At 38.1% G+C, this 20360-nt stretch overlaps 1 protein-coding gene across 1 annotated transcript in view; it reads right to left on the bottom strand.

Moving 5' to 3' along the window:
- Positions 1-714: 714 nt before the first annotated feature.
- The window catches only part of ABCC4 (ATP binding cassette subfamily C member 4 (PEL blood group)), a 153985-nt gene continuing 134339 nt past the window's right edge, over positions 715-20360 (bottom strand). The window contains 2 exon segments of the mRNA XM_075741447.1: positions 715-1800; positions 6668-6802. Of these exon segments, the coding sequence (XP_075597562.1) occupies positions 1693-1800; positions 6668-6802 (243 nt within the window). The 3' untranslated portion in view covers positions 715-1692.

The raw sequence follows: 20360 nt of genomic DNA, 5'->3' as shown, positions 1-20360 counted from the left end.
TCTCACAGCAGGACGGCAAGCCTCATTGCAGGGATGATGCTGGAACAGGGGAACGAGGATTCTGCCTCTCACCACTGGGCTGACCCTGAGCAGGACAAAGTCCTTCTAGATGAGCCCTTGTGCTGAGGCACAGGCCTTGGCCTCAATTTACTTCTCAACAAGGAAAGAGTACTTTTGTGTTTGAATCAGTTATTTGCTGGTAGAACTACTTGAAACGAGAAACATTTGTGTTTGCCTTACTTTTAGACGACTGGGTGAACGCCGGGTAAATAACATTTGTCTTACAAAGGTAATAGCAAGCATCTTCAGTATTTTTTTAAGCAGCACAGTATTTTCCATGTCCTGAAGAGATCCGTTGCCTTTTAGTCTCTTCTGTGCCCTTTAAACAGTAAGATGAATAGATTTCTTTTCTACTGGACCTCAAAGAGTTGGTATCTCACTAAACATGAAAAAAATCTGAAGCAGCACAGCACTTGCTTGATTTTTTTTTTAAACATGGGAATAGTGCCTTTGTGTTAAAGTGCTTTGCTGAATTAGGACATAACTTATGAATACCAAACCTCCCTCACTCTCTCTCACTGCATTCCTCTCACTAGCAGCAACAGCCATTCAAAACTACAGGTTGTACTTTTCTACCTGTTCTGGTAGGATGGTAACTTCAAACAGCTCGAGTTCAACAGAACCCCTGATGCAAAAACTTTAAATACACTAAGGTTACATATTTTTAACATATATTTAATGAATTTGTTGTGTACCCTGCAGTTACAGTTTTGGCTTGAAGGCACAAATATTAAGGCACAATAAATGCAAATAAAGTATACATTTCAATGTGTTGTCTTGAAGATAACTTTGTACTACATGGTATTTAGGTATAATGACATGTCATTCAAACGTTTCCTCAAGTTATTTTAATACCTTTTTTTCTTTGATAACCTGGATAAAAAGAGGAATGTATGTTAAATTATTTAAATATTTCTTCAGTGCAAATGTGGTAATTCTCTTCTAAAGTATAGAAGATTGAGATTGACTTTTTCAGCATTTGGATTTTAGCAAAATAAAACTAATATTTACATTCATCTTGAACAGCATTATTTGAATTATTTATCAAAAAATAAGTATATAGTACTTTTTGCTATCAAAAAGAAAAAAGTATTTTTGGCTTGTTCAAGTCTTTTTTCTACCAACCTGCATAGCGACTTATGAGAGGCAGGAAGACAGCTGCATTAGACAACAAAGTTGTACCCTACCAAATTTGCTGTTTAGACATAGCTGTCATGCTTAAGTGACACTGAAAAAATTTTGGTTTTGCTTGCTCTCAAAATATCTCCAAAAGAGAAAAAGGACACATTCCAATTTTTTTAATAAGCTCCAAATATGCACCCTAGACCTGTTAGGTGTCCTGCACCTGTTTAAATAAAAGAGATCTCTACCACATAACTTTCAAATAAAAACATAGTCTGCCTAATTTCCTTAGCAATACAAACATAATTAGTTGGAAAGGAAAAGATATTGCACTGAAATTAAAGAAAGAGGGACAGTAAAAATTTTCTTCTCAATATTAAATAGGAAGGATGTCCAGTGCAAAGAATCGCCCCCTCCCTTTCCTCTCCTGTTGACACTTGCAAACATTGTCACTGAGTTTAGATGATCTCAGGTTTACATTCTATGGAAAACAGTTAAGGTTATTAGGAATCACAGTGCAGTTTCGGTTACGCATAATCCTGAGGAAGGATCCAAGGAGGAGTCTGTGGCAAGTTGACCATTCTGAACAACTTCTGGGTAATTTTTACTGAAGAACACCTAGGAAAAATAGCAGATTCTGTGAGTAATTATGCATCAAATACCTTTTAGTTTCAAATAAAACTTCTGGAGATAAATACAGTAGAGATAAATACACGACCTCAAGGAATTCCAACAGGAACTTCAGGTTAGTGGCATTCAGTAACTGTGTGTTACTGAAAAATTAGTAAAATTACTATATGATCTTACAGTACAACAAAGCGTGAGAAAAATCCCACACAACCTGTAGATCCACTCAAATTCAGGTAATTCAGATAAATAGATATGTTTTATCACTTTACATTAAACTGATAAGTAAAATCATTTTACTAGCTCAAAACATGGAGATAAATTAAAAACAGGATGACAAAGACGCTGTGAAATCTTGCGTCTGCACAAGGGTTTCTCATTTTCACACATAAAATGAGCACAATGGATTTGGATGTTAATATCAGGTTGTAATCCCTATATTTTACAAACTATGATTGACAACCATTGAAACTTCGAGGTATATGTATGAAATATCCCAGCGTTTAATTTGTGCTGCAGAGCAGTTATAGGGCCTATAGAAATGTGATCTCTGGATAGTGAACCACAATAATGGAAGAAGAAGCAAAAGCTTTAACAATGACTCAACCAAGCAACTTCTCTAAAATGTAAGATGATACCAAATAATAGGACAGTTCTTTGCCAAGCCTTTGAGTTCCTGAATTCTACCAATTTCTAGCTCAACTAGAAGAGATACAGGTTTCCTGATAAATGTATAATCAGAACATAAAGGAAATGAAATGCTGTCAAGTTTCACTGTTCCACAATCATCAGTTTTTAGTAGCTGTATCATATCTCTGTTCCTTGACAGATGCGCATAACAAAATGAAATAATGTCAAGACTTGTGTGCTCTTATCTAAAAATGTGTTTGGGTGAAAAAGGACTTCAAATGCAATTTTTTCAAAGAAAAATGTGAAAAGTTTTGTTTGAGTCTTTAAAAACAGAAAATACACTATCTTTCTGAGGCTGACACGTGTCACGAGTTAGGTCTCATAGTCAGACTGCTTTGACTACGGCTTAGGAAACGTTTCTCCAATTTATATTTAAGAGTGTTGTCAACAAAGCGCAGTTTGTTTGATAATAATGTCCTTTTCATATATATAAATACATGTATAAGACACGCAGGATAACAAAGAAATAGTCATTCTATAAAAACATTCCTGTAAGTACCACTGTCACCTTTTGTGCATGCACGCTAACGCAGGTTATATGCATCTTTACAAGTTTCAAAGAATATTAAGGTCTGATTTGAATCAACAAAAGAACTGGAAGCCCTGGTAAGAGGCATTCCTCAGTAACCAGCCACGATGGGATGTAACAGAGGAAAGCTAATCAGGCGCCTGACTGCACACACGCTGCGGAGACAGCAGCCCCAGTTGTGTATTCCCATCCCGTTCCGGGTTTAAAACATAAAACTTTGGCATACTTTTAATGCGGCTTTTGAATGTTAATTTTTTTTTTTTAATGGAAAGTTAATAGAAAACCTTGGCACATTACTAGACACATAATGGAATGGCAGCTGCTTTTCAACTGTCTCATTGCAATTCTTCCCCTGAGCCCAATCCCTCAAGATATTAAATGCCCCAGTCTTTAGACAAGTTTCTTCCACTGCCAACAGAGCTGCAACCTTTTTAAAAGTCATCACTGAGGTGAGATAACACCCAGTATTTTAATATTTACACATCTGTCATAGCTTTAAAATAAAATAACCCTTATTTTTCCCTTAAAGTAGTCAAAAACCGATTGACGGAAAACCAGCCCTATCCTGATGCCACCAAAGCTTGCGGCAAAGCCTCTCTCAATGCTGCCAAGAGCACGGAGAACGCACCAACTTTTGTCTATCTGAATAACAGCACTTTTTTTTCCTTTTTAACTGTTTGATGACTATTTCTCCCTTTCCCATAGGATTTTCTGCTAATAGCCTCTTGTAAACTGAACAAAGATAAAAACATGCTCTCACAATGTCAAACAAAACTCTTTTGCAGTCAGACTCACAGGCTAGTTAACACACACTCAGCCGTCTCCAGTTTGAGCTGTGCCTGCGTTGTTTTCTTTGACGTTCGCATGAAAAATGGGGATACTGAGTGACCAAGAGAGACATACAAATAGCAACGTTGGATCAGTTTGCAAGCCTGAGCTAAGGTTCCAGCGACAGCTTGATCTTGCAATGCTTAGCTAACATGCCCATGAGATTTTTTTGAAAATTAGGTTTCTTCAAAGATGTCCAAGTTAGTCTTCATATTTAAGGTGTGCAGTCCCTCTTCACTTGCCCTTAAAGGATATATGCACAATCCACACTGTTCCAGAAAATGCATTTAAAGTCTCACCTTACTGAAAGAAGCTCTTGGTACAAGCTTGTTCTGCACAAGATTCAGGTCCAAAATGCAATAAATCAAATAATCATTGCCAAAGCATGGCCACATTCCAAACCATTTTACTTAGCAACCCACTGTAACGCCTTTTGAAAAGTATGTATACATGTTATATTACCATTTCTTTTTATATGCAGCATGCTGTTTTTCAACAACAGAAAAAAAGCTGTTCTTCATAAAAACAGATCTTAGTAACCACAGTAGGAATGTATGAGCAATACATGTAACAGGCTTATGAGTGTAAAAAGAAAAGCCATTGGAATCAGCTCTTCTGACTAAGCAACTTCTCTGAAAGTATGCATGAAGCACAAGGGACAGCAATAACAAAAACCTTGGATTAATGTCCAAGTCCTTCAAACAGAACTGTAACTGTGCTTCTGGGTAGCTGCTGACTGGAGATATAGTCTCTCGATTCCCATATTTTTGGGCTGAGTGTGGATAAGCACCATGCTTTGCATTCTTGGCAGATGCTAAAGCTTGTATCTGCCTTCTAGCCTGGGAGTTAGCAAACTTTTTCATCAAACCACATTTCAGCAGAGACTGGTTCCTGGATCTCTTCCCTTCCTGTACAAAATCACATAACATTGATGTGGTAACTGCAGATGACTATATGGGCGAGTAACATCAGGCAATTATTTTTATATATTTTGAATTATCTTTGAATGCAATTGTGCAACTAGGGAGGGCTGCAGGGAAGGAAGGAGAGATGGCTAACAGGATGACATGGCTAAATCTCTACAGACGACAGCTGGACAGCCTCATCTCTTGCCATTCCATGGATCAAGCCTTAGGAAGTTGACCTTCACTTTTCAGACAAATGCTGGTTATATCAATTGGAAGCTATCCTTTTAAAAATCATTTCTATAACCTCTAGATTGTCATATACATACCATAAAAAACATGGCTAACCCATTCCTTTCTAGTAATAAAATATAAGCAGCTACATTGCAGCAGTGGAGAAGGACAGCAGGACTCATTACATAGTCTAGTTAAGGACAAAGCTGTTTCCTCAGTTCTGCAATTAGTGCCATGTATGGATTTATAGTGTACGCTCTTAGCTGCAAAGGTTCACTTGAAAAACTCTTAAAAAAAAAAGTTTCAGCAGCTCTAAAAGGAAAATAATTCTAACAATATGAACAGACATAGAAATCTCTTCCCTAATCTTCAAAAAGTTCAGTAAAAGCCTCCAGACACGAGCATGCAGTCTTCATGACAGCATAATTTTTCTTTTTTTCCAACTTGCTGGAAATGCCTCTATTTAACTAGGAAACAGCCAGGCACCTGCCATTTTGTTTTCTGTCTTTATGTGTCGCTTCCCATCTATTGGTCTCCTGTTTCCTCAGGAAACAGTTTAGAGTTTATGTTCCCCTAGCTCTGCTCCACACATCCAGCAACCAGAGGAGAGGAACGCATAGAGGCTAGAGATAAGACCTTTGCCTCTTGACTTGAAAAGGCTCTCTTAGGTCACTATAGGCCTTCTATCAGTGCCTTCCTTGCATGCTGAAAGTCAAGTTACGTGACTATGAAGCAAGCTGCTGCCAAACTGAGCACTCCCAGTCTCAACTGAAGCAGTGCTGAAACTTCATTGTCACTAGAAGAAATAAAACCTTGCTCCGGACATCCTGTGTGGTAAATTATGAAGAAGAAAGAAATCAAGCCAAAAGCCAGTCGAAATGAGTTCCTCAATCACAGGTAATTTTTTTTTTTATCTTCTTATCTCTGCTTCAGCTTTCCATCTGAAAAGTGGAGATGATATAGCCTCACCTCAGAGGCGTATTATGAAAATTAATCCACTGATGTTTCTTAAAAACTTTGATTGCCAGAGGAATGCTCACAATTACATTAATAATTCTGTACTCAGAGTAGGATTTGAATAGTAAGCAGTAAATCAGGCACAAAGCCTTGTAGGGAACAAGGAGGCAACAAAACATTCAACAGCTGTTTCTTAACTGCGCCCTGCTCATTCTATGTGCAGAACAGAGTAATGGTACAAGAACGAAGTAAGAGAAAGCTGCTAAGAATGAAAAAATAAGAATGCGATCACGCCCCCAGAGAGCATAATATAATGCAGAGGTACTGAACCACAAACTAAAATTTGATGGGCCCCTTAAAAAAATATAGAAATTACAGATAAATGCTGGAGTCGGCAGCCCTAACACGTTTTTACAGCAAGTTCTTCTAAGATCAATGCCCAGCACAGGTATGTTATATATTATTTACACTTACCGTTGTGTGTACATACAGAAGGATGCAAGAAATCCAAACAGTCTTTCAACTCAGGGTATATAAATACACTTATCATTTGGAAGTCTGTGTATATCCCACTAAAAAAAGCACTGAAAATGATGGCTTTGCCATCAGCAAAGCTGACATTCTTTAGTGGAAGGCTTACTATAACACTGAATATGCTAACTTGGGATAAACAAGCTGCAGAGACAAACTTAATTATCCCTTTTTCTAAAATTACCCGTTTTGCTGTTTCAATCAGAGAAGCCGCTTCAGTCTTGCCCACTTGTTGCACCATTTTGTAAAACAAGCCGTCTTGTTCTTGCAGCAAAATGTAAGGTTCACCATATTCTTTCAGTCTTCCCGCATCTAAAACCTGTTAAATCAGCAGAAAACAACGTATTAACATGAGAGATTGAAAAACCAATGTTAGAAACTACATGCAAGGGGGGAATATAGGCACCTTAAGTGCTAAAATGAATTTTGTATCCTGAAAATGAAATATGTCCTCTTCAAACTAGCATAGCGCTTTTTGAGTTTATAGGCCTGTTGTACAATTTTAGAGTGCCCTAGAGCCATTCCACCTATAGGAATCCAATGCAAAGTTATGCAGAATATGGAAATACAATGTTTGTGAAGCCAACAAAGCAGATTATAAGATTCATTGTGTAAGAAAGAAACAAAGAGGCCTAAAATGGGCTCTGAAGTAAACAGCTGTGGGTGAAAAACCACGCAATAACCACCAAGACGGTTAAGGGAGAATAAGTAGGTCTTTTGGATTAGAGGAGGTGAAGATGTAATTAAAGAAAATGAGGGTGTTGATGAAAAGATAAACAATTTCTTGCATCAGTTTTTGCCAACTACATATTAGAAAGATACTTACCCTGAACCTATTCTTTCTACATAAAAAAAGATAAGATGCCACCAGGGACATAGGCACCCAAAAGAGAGGAAGGGAGAAGGAAAAAACAACAGAAAAATTAAAAAGGCATAAGGTCCATAAGCCACAGAGGATACAAACAGTCAAAAATATCAGAAAAAAATTAAGAATAAGCTGGTTGAACTTCTAAGAAAATACTCTCATACTAGTGACTCTATTTAAGGACTGCACGGTAGCAAATATTGCATTTATGTTTTGAAAAGTCATATGGGATTCATTCAGGGAACTTTTAGACTAGCATATAAATTTTGAGATAAGACAGCAATTTAGTTAAAACAATCATTAAAACACAAGTAGAAGACACACAGATCACAGGTAGAATTTGTTCTCCACAGTTTTAGCAAAAGTAAATTGTACCTCATGAATCTGATACAATTCTTAATGCACCAGAAGAAAACTAAAAGAGAAATAGTAATATGGATTTCCAGAAAGGTATCTGGTGTAACTAAATAGCTGTGCTACAAGGGACAAAAGTTATTCAAGAACCTGGACAGAAAACAAGATTAAAAATAAACAGTGTCTTTTTCTTGGTGGAAGGCTGTACAGGTAGGAACTGGTGGGAACCACATCATTCTGGCATATGTGGTAGCTACGTATGTGTTAGTCATCAGAGAAAGGAGTTACCAGAAAAGCGACAAACCTGCAAATGACACAAAAATGTGCAGGTAAGTCTAGATCAGAGGAGATTCAGATACACCTAACTAACCTAAGAGAATGAGAAACACAATAGCAGGGAAAAGTCAATATTGACAAATGCAATGCATTCACTGACTTATAAATTAATGGTATTGACTCAAGAAAGAGATTTGGGTATCAGTCTACAAGTTTAGTACTTTAGTCCATGTTAAAAAAAAAAAAAAAAGAAAGAATTTATATGAGAAAAGGTAATTCAGAAAATATTTTTGTTCTAATATAAATAAAAAAACTGAATACACATGGCATACTATTGAAAAAGATATTGCCACAACAGAGGGACTTCAAGGACTCGTAACCCAAGCCATAATTGTGCAAGCATAATTGTGTAAGAAAGAAAAAAAGAGAAAGATCTAAAAAACTGGAGCTGTTGATTTCAGGAAAGACATGAATAAAAGGTATTATGAGGACAACTTCCAAAATAACAAAAATACTTTGCAAACTTCTGTTTGAAACTCCAATAAGCTTGGAGACAAATTCAAAGTCCTGTGAGGAAACTTTCAACCGTGCACTTTGCCTGTACAACTGCTTAAAGCAAAACACCCTGATGGCCAAGAGCTCGGCAGATCTCCAGGCAGCCTGGACCCCCGCTAGTGAGGCAGGACAGCTGAGCCGAGCCCTTTGCCTGTGCTGGTGTGAAAATTGCACACGGCTGTCGACTTGTTTGACAGCAGGGGAAAGGAGCCCACTCCTTCGCTTCCGGTTCAACTAAGTACACGGCACTTGAATGGAAAATAACTCAGCCAACAACAGCAGCATGATTATTTCTAATTTTATAAATTGTCTGCACAGAAACCGACAAGAAGTCATTTGCCGTTTTCAAAGGCTCGTATCTTAAGAGCAGCCAGCTTGTACTATGATTTTCCTTTGCAAGCAATTTCCAGTACTGTTTGGTATATAGCTGAAGAAAGTGCTGGTGGAGTAGTATATGCATAGCACAACATATAGTCATTTAATATACAATAGAAGCAGTATTTCACCTGCAAAGGTATACTTGCGCACATGTTGATTTTTGAGTATACTTAGTCCTATGCCATTTAATTTGAATATTTAAGGATTAATTACGAATATAATTTTAATCACCATCTATTATATACTACAGCCTATGTCACAGTTAAGGACAGCTTCCCTAAAAATGCAATACATTGCTTTATCATATGCAGTTCTACGTAATAATTAAACTGGGGTGCCACAGCACGGGACATCTCTGGTGCCTTGAATAAATGTAGGTTTTTTCAGCATAGCACTAGATTATGTATCCACTCCTTAAGAAAGAAAACAAAAAGCATCTTCATTAAATGTGTGTCTCACAAGTAAAGAACTACAATAGAAAAGTAGAGGGTTTTTTAAAATTTGTATTACTGTGGTATTGGAATTTTAACATTAATTTCACAAATATCTGAAACAGCCACAAACATGGACAATCTTTCTCCTCCAGAGAACCTGGGAGGGAAAAAGGAAACATTTATTCTTCCTTGACAAGTTTTAAACAGCCAAGTCCAGAAGATGAACAGATAGAGGGAGCGATTTGTGTGTCTAGAAGAATTCCATTCACATTTTAAACAAATCATTCATCTATTCATATCCTTTTCTTGGGGAATAAAAACAAACTTGTGTTATGAAAATAGACAGAACAAACATAGGGAAAACAAGCTGTGTTACTTTTCTTTAAAAATCTGAAATGAAAAAAAAAGAATGAAACTGAACAGACAACATCATTCCTACAAGTCAGGAATACTCTATAAAACCTATTCACCAAGGAAAAACACCGTTTCTACTAACTGCTGTCAGCTCCGAGACAACGGAGAGAATTTAAGCTAATTTACTTGGTAGTTACACATTTATATATTTATACGTTTATAAAAAAGCACTTAGACAAAGAGATAGGTTCTCTTCTTTGGAGAAATACGTGCTGATAAAATTTAAATAAATAAATAAATAAATAGGTACTTTGGCTAAGGCTTTGCATACTCTTACTCACTGACTCCAAGCCAAATTAAAATCATTAGGACTTCAAAAAGCCAGCTAATCATTCAGGAAAGGTGGAATCTGGTGTTTACCAGCCACATATTTTCTGATCAACTTGCATGCAACACTTATCACTGCACAATATGACCAAATCGAACCCAGATGCATTCCAAGGCAGTTGTACCAGTGGAACTTGATACAGAAAAGCCAGAGAAGCTTGTAGCTGGTGAAATCAGATCGGCACCACGATTATGGAAGACGCAGGCAGGAGCACGGGACTCTGAATCAGATTGGGATTTTCATTATAGACTTCAACATAGATACTGAGAGAGGGGGATTTTGGAGAAATCATTCAACTTTTCAGCTCCTTGGTCTGACCTTTTGTAAAATACACCAAATAAAGCCTCATAATCATTCTACTGGAGTTAAACCCCTGTGAAATACTTCAACAACTCAGAGAAAAAACAAACAAATACAAAAAAGCTATATAAACCCAAGAAGTCATACACAAACCAGGGCCAGATCCTCCACTGTCTGGCACTGGCAGTCTCTTTTGCCTTGCCTGCATTGTTCTCGCCTTTGTAGTCAGATCCTTATGACTTCAACAGGATTTTCTCAAGCGGAAGAGTAACTCCAACAGAACAAAACTTACCAAATTGGCTGCTGGTGATCACGCAAAAGAGCACGCAAGAAAATTCTTATTCAATGGAATTTGCTGACCTCCTTGCATAAGGTGAAACTGCTCTTTACTTATAGCTATCCAACCCACCCTTACTCAGGCAGCACTATTCAGATATTTTATGTTTAAACAGGGCTCAAATGCTGTGTTGTTCTTGAGTAAAATCCTCTCATGGCATCTAATTCTACTCCATCTAATGTTTCACCCTAGTTCAACAGCCTAGGGTACGCAGTGACTGCTCATCCCAGTTGTGAATTTTTCAGAGGGATAAGCACTGTGTTGGGTAGATGGCAACATGGTTTTAAATGGCACTTTGTCTGACATGGAGGCACAGAATAACATAGAAAGAGTGGGATTTAAAACACGGCAGGGAAGAGGCAGAGGAACAGAAAAGTAGTAATTGAATTTGACTGACCTGCAAAGGCAAACATGAAAATGGAGTATTAGCCATTTAAACGCGTTGTTACATTAACGCTAGCTAGCACAGAAGGACTATTTGCCTATGCCACAAAAATGTTGCTGAATTGAATTTGTATAGAATTTGCCAACTACAAAACAGTTATCCATTTTTGCTTTATCTGTATCCTACTACCAGTGTATCTACCTCCAATCTGCCTAGCCCTCCCTTCCCCCTCCCCTCTGCCAAAATCCCAAACTTTGCAGTATTTCATTCCATAGCCTCATAGTTTATTGTATTAGCCATGACAAAAAAAGGGGGGGAAGACAAAAAGAAAAACATAAAATGGTGAAAAAGAAATCAGAGATCCATTTCACAAAGAGAAGAGAGAACCAAGACAATGAAGGGCAAGGATACTACATCAAGATACCCCAGATTCCAGCAGAGACCTAGGCAGCAAAAGCAGGACAGCACTGTTTCTATCTGATGATTCCTGCAACTAATCTATATTGTTCTGTTGCACAGGACTTTGGAAAAGCAAACATTCATTTTGTAAGTGAATTAAAATCTTCTTTGTGGATTAATGTAAGTAAAAGAAGTGTCATTAACCACAGAAAGAGAAAGAACACAGACCCTCGAAGACGCTGTAACAAATACCATGTACTTATGGCTATCCATAGACACAAAAAAGAAAGTTCTAAATCCTGCATTTTCTAACTTTCAGCAACAAAAGCAGACAAACCAAGAGAACAATAGTTATAAAACATTCTGAGAAAAAAACAGTCCAAGGTTGGAAGTGTTCAGCAACAGAGGAGGGGGGCATGGGAATTTATTTCAATTATTATTGAGGAATGACTAGTATTCCTATTCACGTTCATCTTCACCATAAAGCCAGAGGGAAAATGGGACATTTAAAAGTTGATCATAAATGTTTTTATTTCCTATTCAAAAGGAAAATAATTCAAGCAAATTATCTCCTAGGGGATACATCTGATTTAATTTAGACTTGGAGAAGACATCACCAAACAACAAAATTATTATTAAAGTTCAAAACTCCGCTAGGAGTACGACTTTGAACAATGTTTTCCTCAGAGAGCATACATCAAGATGATCTTCAATAAAGTCCTGGGAAGAGGAAAATATTCAGGAGATGCTTCTGGTTACATCATATTATAAGAAATATATTTACCCAAGACAATACATAGCTTTGTGGGAAAGAGTCAACAGCCTGTGCTCCAGTTGGCATTAAGTTCAGATGCAAGCATGTTCTGTCTCTTCCGTCTCATCATGGTTTGTCAAAACAGATCAGAAACATGTACATACTTCTCTGAAGAATCACTTATAAATATCAACCTATCTAAACAGGTTTGCGAACATCGAAGAACATTGAGAATGTAACTGCAAATATAACTCAGGAACCATTTTAAAGTTTGGGGGTTGGGGTTTTCTTTTTAAGGGGTTTTTCTTTTTATTTTTCCCTCTTTTTTAATTTTTGGTGGTGGAGCTTTGTTTGGCTGGTTTTTGGTTTTTTGTTTTGGGGGTTTTTGGGGTTTTTTTTGTCTTCAGGTTTAATCTAAGCATTCCCCAAGCTCCTTCAGGGTTCCTATACAAATTACCAGGAACTCCAGACAAATTTGGTGTCAAATAACATACATTTCATATGCCACGTGTGCAAAGAAAGCAGAGCACTCTTGGGCGTTTACCTTCTTATAATCTGAATTACTATTTTCAGACTTTCCAGAGCTTAACTTTGCTGTAACAATGCGAAATCTGCCACTGGTCACTGGGATTTGACACGTACCCCCTGCCCACCTTCCCCTGCTTCACGAAAAAGGCAACTTCAGACATTTTGTTCTGTAACCAGAAACAGTGGTTTTCTTTAAACTGCAATTATTTTTGAGCTATAACTGAGGGAAAATTGAGCATGCAACGCTGCCTGGTAAATTGTTCCACATAAGAGTTATCTTTGCTTTTCTTGCAGAGGCTTAAAAATCTATCTTCTTTTTCTCCGTCTGATGGCACGCCACTGTAAGCTGGCCGGAATGTTGTGGGAAAAAATATCAATTATGTATGTAGTAATGAGTCTTATTCTACTGATAATTATTCAGCATTAACTCCTTCTGTATCTTGTTGGGGGAAAGCCTGTTAACCAGTCACTGCAGATGTTTCTTGCATTGTTCAGTTTCCTCACCTCAAAACATCTGATATACCAGTGCAAGTTCAACCTTTCCCTCAGAGAGTATGAAGGGACCTCATGCCAATTCTTACCAACAGCTGTACGCCCTGACAAAACTCTCCCTTGGTCAATCAGTAATGACTGTTTCCATCACTGTAAAGCCACATTTCTCAATGGGATTGCAGAATGGCTCAAATGTGGCCCTGAAGTGATAGAAGATATACTTCAGCTTAAGAAATCCCCCTCTTTAATAAGGCTTTTGAGGGTCTTAGGAAGTTAGATAAGCTACAAGGATATTATACTTTTCAAGAGGTTAAGGAATATTGTTGCAGACGACTGGGTATGTCTCTTGGTTTTATCAGTTTCTGATGACAATAAACTTGTGGCTCAGCTGCCACACACAGTTTTACCTTATCAGAAACTCTCTGCTCAAAGCATCAACCACCAGCATGTCCTGTGCTAATTTGCTTTTAAACAGTAATATAATATTTCTGAGAGAGCAAAAAATCATTCTCTAAGATGCCTAAGTATTTCTAGTATGGATTCCATACCATTGTCTTTAAAGAAACATGATCTGACTGTCCTGTCCTTATGCTGATGGAAACACATTCACACACAAGTGCCTGACAGAATGAGAGATCAAGATTCATCAAACATTGGCTTCACTTCCTGCAGTAATTCAAATCCAGCTCTTCATTTGAATACTCCCAGCTGAAGTACTGCCTCAGTAATTAATTGTTTTACTTAGGCAAAAGAAGAATCTTGTTGGGCAGCCCTCTTGAAATTGGGAGCAGATTTAAGAACTCAAAGATGCCAGTGCTTTGGAGAGGTGTGGCTTAAAATTGGCAAAGAGAATCAAAAATCCCAGTATCTTGTCAAGCACATTGAGATTTTGACTCATTTTAGAGACAGTTGTGCCAGGTGTGGTATTTACAACTGTTGTAGACACTTTATCTCAGCTGACAACACTTCCTCTGATACATGACCGTGGCACACAGCTCAGTATTTAATGCAAAACTTGCCCTAAAAATCAGTATCTTCTCTTAATGGTAAAGATGCGTAAACTACTTAGCTTTGAAAACAATGGGTTCGCTGTTGATATTTGTTGAACTCCATTATTAAATTCCAAGAAAGAACATGGAAGGATCTGGTTTTCCCTTGTGGTTTGCTTAAACATCAACCCAGTGTCAGAAGATCTGAGAACAGTGGAAATTGCTTTTGTTCATACTCAAAACCAAACAGATCATTTCTGAAAAATCACTTGCTAAATGCTCAGCTCTTCTGGAAACTCTGCAAGTCTTGAATTACCAAATGAAAGGAGAAAACTAAGGGTTCCCAGGCCCTTTGGTCTCTATTAGCTGGCCAGATGGGCTCCAATACAGCCAAGAGCCAAGTAGGTAGGTTGACATTAAACACCCCCAGCATCTGGTGGAACTGCTTAAAAACTCCAGAGAGTCTCCTTAAAATATTTCATTGGCCCTTATATTTAGAGTGTTGAGATCTCTCCTAAATTTTCACATGTGATTGTTTGGATCCTGAAAATATAGACATGCAGACAACCTCACAGACATCCAGTCACCTTACAGAACACATGTACAGAAACAATGTTTTTGCTGTGTATATACTGATATTCAGGTATCCTGAGACAAGTATTCTTTTACCTCCCCTCCGTAAGGCATCTCAGCTATCACCATCCACGACATTGTTCTGCTCCATGCAGGTCCCCTTCTGTGACTATCCTTTGTATTCTTATCTTCGCATTTCTTTACCTGAGAGACTTTGGTCCCACAGCAGAGTTGGGATTTTTCTTAGGTTGAATAAAACCCAATAAATTTAGTTCCAATATTCCTTAGTCCCTATTTTCAAGACAGAGGCTTAGTCAAAAAATGAGTTTATTAGTGATCATTTCATTTGAATAATGACAACAGGTGCGCAAATATGAATGTAGCAACTTTACTGTGGATTACTGGATTCAGATCCACAAGGTACTTTAAGGTTTCTAAGAAGAATTAGGTGCTTAAGTAGCTTTGGAGATCTGATTCCTCGTTTCGAAAATTTGGCTTTGATTCAAGCTACTATAATCCAGTAAGCTCCCTATTCTTTTAACAGAATAGACCTCAATAGCACAAGTATAATATGCAATAATATTTCACCACACTCGGGATACTGGACTAAAATAAGGCCAAAACACTTTTAGCACTGTGCTACAGAACAAAAAAAAATACCTGTTTTATACCCTTGCAGTTCTCCTACTTTAGAATTTGGAAGGACTGAACAACAGCTCTGAATGCAGCCCTGATTACTTCTACTTTTCAGAAACTTTCATGTTTTACCATCCCAGACTCCAGGAAAATCTATAGTCTTGTCAACTGACCTGTCTTAGACATTTTGTGCACTAGAGGGCTTGTATCTGACAGCAGGTAGCTCTCCACCAAAGAAACAGTCCTACAAAATGAGAGAGTCAACACTAATGGCAAAACGCACCATTTTCACAAAGAACTGTTCTACAACTAGGACTACACATTTCTGTATCTTGTGACTTACATAACCCTCCCTAAAGGGAATGTCTAAGGTTTGCTGTAAAACACATCGATTTTCCAGCAGTGATATTTAAATAAGCGGCAAAAAGCCACCAAAACACAAGCCAATAGACGACAGCATTTATGGCTTTAACTCAGTAACTTAAGTGTACCACCACTACCTTCCTACATTCGCCACACCTCCAGCTGAAGTTGGGCCACTGCAGCAAAAGCTCCTGTGAAGGTATCAGTAGGGCAGCTGGGGCTCCCCCACTCCTTCAAGAGTGCTGCTTCTCACTGAGCTGCAGATTCAGACTCCCTCATGCTTATTCTCCCCCTAGTTTCATGACTCTTGCATTTCTGGCAGCACCATGCTTCAAAAGGAAGGGTGGAGACAGGCCTTAACCTGATCGCCCTGTGTGTGCTGGTGGGTATGGCATCTTCCTGGGAATGGGGAGCATTGCATCCAGACCTCCTCAGACAGAGGACAATGTAGAACACAGATTTCTGCACTTCCTGGAAGAATGCTGTCATCCCCAAGCTAAGGGCAGGCAGCATTGCCATCACTAGCATGTTCATTTAGATGTCTATTAACACCATTGCCTCATCTCCAGCTGGATGGATGAAGGATACTAATGTGCAATACTGGGTCAGATACCAGAACTCCAGAGAGAGACAAGTGCTCAGACCTTGTTTACTGCATGGCATTTTCTGTCTAGCTGTAGGTGACTCCCCTTTCACTATGCAAACTGTCTGGATCTCCCTCCAGAGTTTCCCCTTTGCTTTCAAGATGTTTACACCTACTTTTGGTAGACTGATTGCCCTGCTGAGGTTAGATGTCTACAGTGCATGAAACACGGTGCCTGATTTATGAGGCTCAGATATTCCACCACAGTAAACGTAACGTAACATCAGAAAAATAGGAACAACTGAACAAGGGAGGCTTACCGGAAAGACATGGGAAGTAATTTTCTATTGACCAAAAAAGCAACTCAAGACTGGCTGTGAAGTACATTGTATTGTTACCCTGAATATTAGTCACTTCAGAATGCAACCACAACAGGTTTTCCCATAAATAAATCAAATCTCTTCCCATGATTCTCTTAATCAAAAACTTCCTATTTGAATGACAGTTTTTAATTACTAGATCAAGTTCTGCTTGCATAAAGAGTTTCCATTTCAAAGAAGTGTTGCACTGATATGAAAAGTCTCTGTGGAGAAACATCCTTGTCATTGGAAAATGCGCAAGTTTTGACTACTCTGTGGCTTTCCTACAGAGAGACCATGGCATAGCAAATGGAGCAAACAACTGCATCAGGCTCTTGCCAGATGCATATACTTAATTTGCTACTGATCCACTATGTCCCTGGGTGAGCCTCCATTTCTATATGTTTCTGTTTTCCCCTCAGTAAAAAACAGTTTCTAAAAAGTATTTCTCAACCTGGAGAAGAAGGAAGCAGAGAGGAAGGGGAGGAGTGGGTGATGGGGATTTTACGAGATCCCACTAGAAGTCTTGGGAGCGGTGCCTCTTGACTGCCCCAGGCTCCTCCTGGCTGGGTTTGGTGAACTGCAGATGCGATTTAGGTAAAAAGCCCTCACCCTCTAAGGTGAGGACAGGACGGGGAAGCAGCTGTTGTGGTGGTGCGGAAGCTATGTGGAATGAGGGGCCAGTGGAGCAAGCCTGAGCTGAGCTTCTGCCAGGATCTGCTGTCACAGAAGAAGCAATTGCAGTATTCATCCCATCCTCCCCTTCTGCCGGGGAGCAGGGTGGCTGCCTGAGCCAAAGCGCTAAAACGGGAACTGCTAGCACCTGACGGGAGGAGTTACAACTTGGGTTCTCAAACTAATGAAGAAAAAGGAATGAGAAAATGTCCTATGGGACTCTGGAGCAGCACAGAGGGAATAAAAGAAATAGTTTGGAAACCGCTGGATTATAATTTTATGGTAGTATTATTTGATGGCCTGACTTAACAAGTCTTTCCAACTTTGGTTCCAAAGATTGTATGGATACTTCCCTATCTCACCCAGGTGTTTGAAGTTTAATTAATTAATGTTTGTAAAGAGCGTTACAATTTCCAGATGAAAGGTCCTATGCAAGTGCAATGTAGTATTACTCATTGAGGCGATTGGGTTAGAGAGTATCACATTACACAATACAGCTCTTCCCTCAATGATTTTAAGCGTTTGAAGTTCTGATAAAATGTATTTATCACTAAGATAGATATAATGGAAATACTCTTAAGGCGTGACCTGGATTATGAAACCAGAGGTATGATTTTGGGAATGGAACAAACGAGAATTAAAACAACTCCTGAGGCCAGATTTGTCTACAGTTGTATAAAATGTATTCTGTTCTTCCTTTTTTTCCTCTTCCAGTAGGCTTTTCTTCTCTTCTAAAATAGAACCAGTTATTACGATGGGTGTGAGCAGACATGCAACAGTTCACGTTCAGTTCCTATTTCCATACTCATCCAACTTGACATTTTCTCAGGACTTTCTCAAAATTATTTTCTAATTTTTATAATTTAATGCTTATATTAACCCTAAAGGTGAACATTTTGGTTTTTGGAAAGTTCTGCTTTCACCAGCACTCAAATTGAGTCAATATGCTCGAGATGGGGTTGACATTCAAACCTATTTAGATCAAGACAGGCTAAAGGAATAGATCAGCATCAATTTCATGACACTCAACAATGAGAGACGTAAAGTCTTGGATCTGGAATGGACTAACTCCCTGCACCAATACCACCTGAGGAGTAACTGCCTGGGCACCAAGGAGGTGGGGTCCCAGTGGACAGTAAGCTAAACAGGAGTCAAGCAGCATGTTATGGGTGCTTTATGCAGCACTCATCAAGTTTGCTCAAAATTTGTTTGCAAAATAACTTCACTCATTATTTGTCAAAAGACAAATCCAACTGTCAGGTTCCATCTTTGTTCTTCTTCCCTCATTCTCTAACAAACTTAGCATGACAGCAAACAACACAGATTTGGGATGGCTTATAAATGAAGGCATTATTGCATCTGGAGGTCTCACTTGAAGGAGAAACACCACCAGGGTTTTTAATAATACGGCGTAATGGAAGAACAATGCACTCCAGTTTGTGCATTTTTTACTCTTAAAAAAGAATCTGCATCAAGTTAAATTTGTGAATTACTAAAACACATTATTGACTCACCAAATTTTAAAATACACCAAAAGCTTCCTTTAGCTGTCTTCTCAATTTTCATAATATTTAAGTAAATGATTAATTTTCCATGAATGTTGTTTTTGTTGTTAATGGCACTCATTAGTAGCTAGTCTTCTAGCGGGATATTCTTCCTTGCTTTTTTAACACATATTTTTCTTATTCTTCCAAAATTCTGCTATATTCCCACTAGGACTTACATGCCTGAGTAAACCAAGTAATTAAAAGTGTAACAAAAGCACACCTGCCATAACTCTGATCCTTTTAAATATGCGATCATATTTCTGATTTGTCCAGAAACAGAATCAAGAATGAGGAAGGATGTCAAGAAAACAGGTTTGTTAAGGGGTCGCATGCCAGTTTCCTCCTTTTTTCTGTCCTATGCTCTCCCCCCCCAAAATTACAGAAATACATTAGAAAAACAAAATGGAGCAATGTAAAAAGATGAAAAATATTTAAGAGTTACTAATGCCTGTGGACTCAAAGGCACCTCTTCCTGCAAATCTGTTCCTTAATACTATAAAGATGTCAAAGGCATTCAAAAAAGACCGTATTAGACAACATATAAACATAAATAGACTTTCAGGAAACTAGAAATCTTAATAGTGGCTACACTAAAACAACATAAGGTTAAGAATAATGTACAGACTCCAAAAATGCAATAGAGTAGCTATATAGTTGGTAATAATACTGAGCAGTTTGGGGAGAAGGGCGATTTCTACGCTTTGTTCCAATGATTTTTGGCAAAAAAAAGTAAATAAAACATCTAGTTTTCATTACAACTGCATTATATTAAAGGTAAAACTAAGAAAACATCTTTGTGGAAAGGGCATTCTGTGCATAACAGGTTAATGGTAGTTGATGAACCAAAACCCACAGAAATCCCTTTGGACAGCTAACAAACACACACAGCTATTAATTAGGTCACAGTTGTTTCCTCACAAGGCTTTTGTTCAGTTTAGTTGTAGAAAACACCAACATATCCATTAGACCTGTGGGGAGGTATTCACCAGTGAAGAAAATATTTATTTATTATACGTTAAATACTTGCAATTATATGACTACTTATGGCAGTTCTGCTGGTTTCTGTCTTTGTAAGTAAACTATAATCACTCAGTTCACAATCTACTCTATTATACTCCTCAGAAAACACTACTCACCTCAGTAGATCCAATTGTGTCATTCTGTGTTCTGCAGGCAACCATTGTAACTTAATCTCAGATTTTAAAACGTTTTGAGCATCCAGGAAAAAAAATGGAAACATGCTTCATTTTCACAAAACAAAAGTTGAAGATGGTACTTTTTTTAAGGTTACCACTGAGGGGTGAAGGGTAAATTCTGCTTGAAGCCCAGGTAAATTTGAGTTCCACTCATGAA

Source organism: Balearica regulorum, chromosome 1 (genome assembly GCF_011004875.1).
Source record: "Balearica regulorum gibbericeps isolate bBalReg1 chromosome 1, bBalReg1.pri, whole genome shotgun sequence".
Classification (NCBI taxonomy): domain Eukaryota; kingdom Metazoa; phylum Chordata; class Aves; order Gruiformes; family Gruidae; genus Balearica; species Balearica regulorum.
The sequence above is the reverse complement of the archived record's forward strand: the minus strand, read 5'-3'. Positions and strand labels throughout refer to the sequence as shown.